The sequence below is a fragment of the Plasmopara halstedii genome (genome assembly GCF_900000015.1).
Source record: "Plasmopara halstedii genome assembly, contig: Scaffold_525, whole genome shotgun sequence".
Lineage (NCBI taxonomy): Eukaryota > Oomycota > Peronosporomycetes > Peronosporales > Peronosporaceae > Plasmopara > Plasmopara halstedii.
This window is the reverse complement of record NW_020187445.1, coordinates 998,749-1,004,301: the sequence shown is the minus strand read 5'-3', so window position 1 is coordinate 1,004,301 and position 5,553 is coordinate 998,749. Positions and strand designations below refer to the sequence as shown.

Below are 5,553 nucleotides of genomic sequence, written 5' to 3'. Positions count from 1 at the left end.
GTGAAGTGAATATATTATAGGTCCTTAGTTCGCAAAAACGCTTGCTACCTCTAAGCCAGTCAATTTATATACTAGGCTCACTATACTAGATCCTGATTTACTCTAGCCAATCAGCGAATCTAATTGTGTCCGTAATCACTTAGTCCGTATTTACTTAATGTGACGTACTTGTAATAAGTATGACGTCATCCGCCTGTTCAACATGCATTCAGTGGTGTCATACATTGCGAATTAGGCACCAGGCTATTTTTTTCAAGGATGGCTATGCGCCTACAAACTTTGGATTTACTCTGGTATGCATACGACTTTTACAATTTTGCTTCTGTCGACAACAACCAGACTGCGCTTTAGCAACCACAAGCAGAACTCGGCGTGTATAAAAAAACACAACGTGCAAGTTCCGGCCGACTTACAAATACTGAGCGAGCAACTCAACATTTCATTTGGCTGCGACGGGAAGACTACATCAATTCTGATCGCCGAAATTCAACATCAGACAACCAATGTGAGCTAAAAGCTGGTACTGTAGACTTTGGGGGCAACTCTTGCAGTCACCGTTTTTCCTGCCTTTAAAAGTTTTGGAGCATTTTGATTCAGACCTGTCTCTCGCTTGCAATGTGAGACAAAGTCGAAATGGTTATGTTCAACATTATCTACTAAACAACTTAAATTAAGCAGCAATAAAGGTGACCATAGAGAATTGTCAGTTGTCAACGGTATTTGAAAGTAGCACCAAGACTAAATGTCTACACACGATGATCAGTCTCCACGAAGAAAAGAGCAAAGTTTAATGACGAGCTCACCTTTTGCTGTTTTAAAAACAGTGGGAACTACAACTCTACTGTATCATGGTGGACAACAAATATTGGCGTTACTACAATTGGCGGTCATAGGGTCTCCTTGTATTTCTAGGCATACGAATAAACTATTGAAAAAAAAAGCCTGTCCAAAGCTAAAGTTCTCGACAAGACTTGGTAAAAGCAAACTCGTCATGATGCCTTGAACGTCAATAAAGACCTATAAGCAATGATGTTTTGCCGTGAAGTACACAGTCAAGTCCAATACGTCATTTGTGCATAGGATTGAAAGCTACCAAGGGACGCAGAAATGTGCAGACGTCCATGCATCCGTCAGATGAGTCCTCGTTGACAACATCGCATTCCTTCTCTAATCACGGTAAGGATTTAGACAAACGTTATGACACGTACGGCTGACAGCTTCCTCGAGCAATTTGTTTCCAGCTTTGATGAAAATATCGAGCTTGAAGAGTTTATCTCGCCGATCATGACACTCACTAGCTTAGGGAAAAAGAGAATCAAGCAGATTCTCAGTCACCAAGGGCTGGAGCCTTTCGCAAAACGAGGCAAAGCACTTATAATTTCTATCTAGAATATCTTTAATTTCTTACTCATTAATAACTATTCGCATATTCACTTAAGAAAAATAACACAAATCCCATCGCAGAATATTCAACTTTATATCCTGAAACTAATTTAGCAATTGTTTTAATCAGATTTTTCATTAAATTTTAAATCGAGAGTGGACTCCCATTACATCCGTTATTGTACAGACACTGTAGCCTTATCCCAGTGCTTTGCGAGGCCCTCACAACGTTCGCGCAAACATTCATCGACAAGCGAGATGAGGATTATTCTTCGAGGTGAAAAGAAGAGTGAGACTGTCATCTGTGAAGTCGCTAGGCATGCAAACAGACAAGCATCCCTTTCCATCTCTAATCTCCCCACTGCTGTCAAATGCTTCCCATATATCTTGTCAACTTATCCCTCAGTCACGATCCGCATTGTGAGAAATCGTCTGGAGAGGTAGCTGGACGTGTCGTAGTCACTGTCGCACTGCTTTTCAGTGAGGCATTTGCAATTTGCTGGTGCTGAATGTTCGTGGCGGCGCTGCCCTCGAATTTGACCAAATTGATTGCGCCGCAGAAAGAAGTCGAGGAATTTATACTCAAATATATGCGCTGTAATCCTACACCCTCTACGTGACGGACGCACAAAGAGATGGTTAAGTGCGGTGGAGAGGATTAGCAGCGAAGACAGAAGAGCAAATTTAAGGTAGTTTACGGCTCTTGTTGCTTTGTGAGATTATCAAGTGGTGGATGATACAAGCGAATGCAAGAATCGAATGATGAGTCGTAAGCTGTCATTATACTTGCACGAAGAACACGAAAATCGAGTGTTAAGCTGATCGAAAATTTGCAAAAATTCAAAGACTGTTCAAAGTGCAGTTAGATGTTATCGATGTTATTGGCATTAAGCAATAAATTTAAGGTCACCAAGAGATTGGCAAACAGCAATTGATTCACAGCTGGATATTCGAAACCAGAACAAGTTAAGTCTCGTGAGCGACAAATTCTAGCTCTTCAAAAGCAGCGCGTTGAAACTCCTGCGTCAGACGCAGTTGCACAATCAGTTCTGCCTCTTCCGACTCCAATCGTTCAATCCTTTTTTCAGACACCAACCGTCTCTTGTTCTCCTCTTTCAAGTTGTCATGCGCTTTCTTCACCAGTTCCTTCTCATACCCTCTTTGCACGATATGACGCTGACGAATGGCTTGTTTTTCCTTGTTTCGAATTTCTTGCGAGCGCTCTACTAGCCAGGATCGATCCATTTCTCTCTGTCGTTCCATATGATTCAAGTATATTTTCTTCTCTGCACGGGTTTCCTTTACGACCTGAGCACGTTGCGATGCGTACTTTGCAATAATCTTATTGCGACGTTCCCTTGACAACGATTGCAATGCCTGGTTACATTGGCGTTGAGATTCGATATCGCGTTGCAGCTGGTCGTTCGCTGCTTGCTTAACACGATGCTTGGCATCATTACGCTTCTTCATGGCTTCAATTTCTCCAGCTCTTCGAATAGCATCTTCGATCCGTTTTTGTGCACGAGCGTCTTCTGCTCGTAAATGAGCGAGTCGATTTGCAAGTAATTGAGCATCAATTTCAGCCTGCTTTCGCTGCTTCTTTGCGTCCAGCATTGCACTATGTGCTTCCAAAAAACCGTCATCCTGTCGCTGGTGACGAGGAGATTGTCGAAATGTATCGTCAATTTCGTCTGCGTGCTCGTCAATCCACCCCAGAAATGCATATTTGGCAATTTCACCTGTCACATGTGGATCCATATCGTCCAAAGCGCATTCTAAGACTTTTGGAGATGCAATAAAGCCCATGTCAAGAAGCATGGTACCAACATGTTCCGTGCCAATAGTACTATAGAAACAATCACTTCAATAAAATTGTGCTCATTCAATTGTACTGCTATTTTGTATTTTACCTATTGCCCTTGTCGTATGGAGCGAAAAATGCGTCAAAGTGGGGCGTTTCGCTAAGCTCAGTACTTCGAATGCTGTGAACATTCGCCGTCATCTTTGTCTGGGATATTCACTGATTCAGCTCTTAGTTCGAGGACAAAAATAGTCGCATCTTAATATAAAGCTGAATATTTTCTTGCTGTCAGCTTGAATGTCCATCTACTCTTTTCATCCAACGTTTTAGCAGCGTCTGCCATTTATGCTTCGTCATTGGTACGCAAATTATCGACTCGTTGATGAATCATTGCAGCTGCTCCATAAACGCAGTTTTCGGGTCTGAATGGCCCAAGATCTCGGCTTCTCTGGATGATGACCCTATGAATGAATTGATATTTCCAAAGTTACGAAAACATAGAAACGTGGATTACAGAATACAATTACAATTCAGGAGTGGTCACCCATGCAGATGTGATTAACGATTAATAGGTAGCAGAAGGTTGAGTACGGGAGCTTTTTTGATGACAGGATCCAGAATTTTTTTTTCACTATTAGATACCCACTGCTTCGGAAGCAGGACATCGCGCACTTCGGCTACAATGTTGTGATACCCTCTCATCAGACGTAGAGACACTGGTGACATGACTTCAGCTGTTCAGCTTATTTCGAATAACCTTTAGTCGAGTCGTGAGTAGCAACTGTCAGGTAAGGAGGATCTCATCTCACTGAAGTTTAAACAAAGACACAACTTACCGTAAATTGGTGCTAGTAACCAGCATTTCAGAGCTGTCAAATATCGTTGACACGATTTAGATCTGCTATAAATGCTTGACACGCTACGTCTTTGTCATATCTATCGAAATTATCACTTAGTCAAGGACGCACCAATGTCGATCATTTATACTCCCGCGCGTTCCATCGATACTAACACCTGGTTCTATCGAATTGGTTTATGATCGCGAAGATTGTGTTATTCTTCGTTTCAGGATGTCATGCGTCTATCAAGCCCTAGACCAATCAACATTTGTATTGGAACTTGATTTAGAAAATACTGTATGGTGATGTGGGAGTTGCCGATGACTATGTGCACAACCAAGTCACAATCATCTGAGCCTTCAGACGTTAAGTGAGTGTAGGGTGCGTCAAGGAGGATAAAATATGCGTGGTTTCATTTGGTGCATTAACATGTATGTACTATCTGGTTGTTAAGTCTTAGAGTTCAGTACTCTCGTTTATTGCGTAACTGATCCATATAGACCTGGGATTTCAACTGTGTCTAAAAGTAAGACTGACATTTTTACGCCATAGCGTTTTTATATTTTGTAGATGTGACGTCGAACCAAGAGCAGCGTGCTTCAAATGTATAGCGTAAATGAAGTGTTAGCCAGTGTGCAGCCAGCACTTTTTCTAACTTCATCCCTCAAAAACTACCGCTTGGTCCTCGGAGAGAAGTCCCAGTCTCGCGTCAGTCTTGGCTAAGTCGGGCTCATTAATGTTCAGCGAGACTTAGGTTTAGGTCCGATCAAGAGATGTAATCGCACCAATCAAGAAAGCACCATTATTTTTGGCAACATACGGCCTTCGGAAATCATCGAAAAGTATCTTTACTCCGTCCTCCAAGCTAAACAGAGGATGTTTTCAATCCATAGCGAAATACGTTAAAGCGATGCAGTTTTTATGCAGCAGATTCAATGAGTTCTTTTGGTCTTACTTCATCGGCATAGATGCCTCGCGCTAAGTAAATTATAGCCACAAGCTAATTACTTGTGATCACTAGAACGGGATGGAGCCGCTGGATACACAAAAAGGTCTGATACTTCAAGCACTGAAGGAACTACCAATTAAATTACATGATAGGAAATACAGGAGTAGCCTCGTATTCACTCGTAGTCGGGCAGATAGGAGCCACAGAGATTAAAAAAAATGCTGTTCAATATGCGAGTTAAATAACAGTTTCTATCAATTTGAAGTGCGTGGTTTGGAGCGATAAAAGTAAGCTCGATACGTGTAATGGCACTATTACTTTCATTAGCGATCATATTTGTGATGGCCATGATGGCCATCACATATTGGTCGCACTTGTAGTCAATCTGCAGCGGGGCTTCCGTAGCGTTGCGCTTAGAGGAAGCGAAATTTAGGTCACCGACCTTTCCTTCTATACTTAAAACAAGTACGAGTTAGCAGATCGCAATCCGCTTACTCCAAGAGTAATTATTGCCGTAACGCAAGGCTAATTACTCTTCCGTCTATAATCCAAATTGATTTTTATTTATGTTTATCTGCATT

General features: G+C 41.8%; 1 protein-coding gene across 1 annotated transcript; it reads right to left on the bottom strand.

Moving 5' to 3' along the window:
• Window positions 1-2,349: 2,349 nt before the first annotated feature.
• On the bottom strand, window positions 2,350-3,385 carry PHALS_10826 (uncharacterized protein; the record flags this gene model as incomplete). Its single annotated transcript, XM_024726320.1, has 2 exons — window positions 2,350-3,229; window positions 3,294-3,385. 2 exons carry the CDS (start codon window positions 3,383-3,385, stop codon window positions 2,350-2,352), a joined length of 972 nt encoding a protein of 323 aa, XP_024577009.1.
• Between the last annotated feature and the right edge of the window lie 2,168 nt (window positions 3,386-5,553).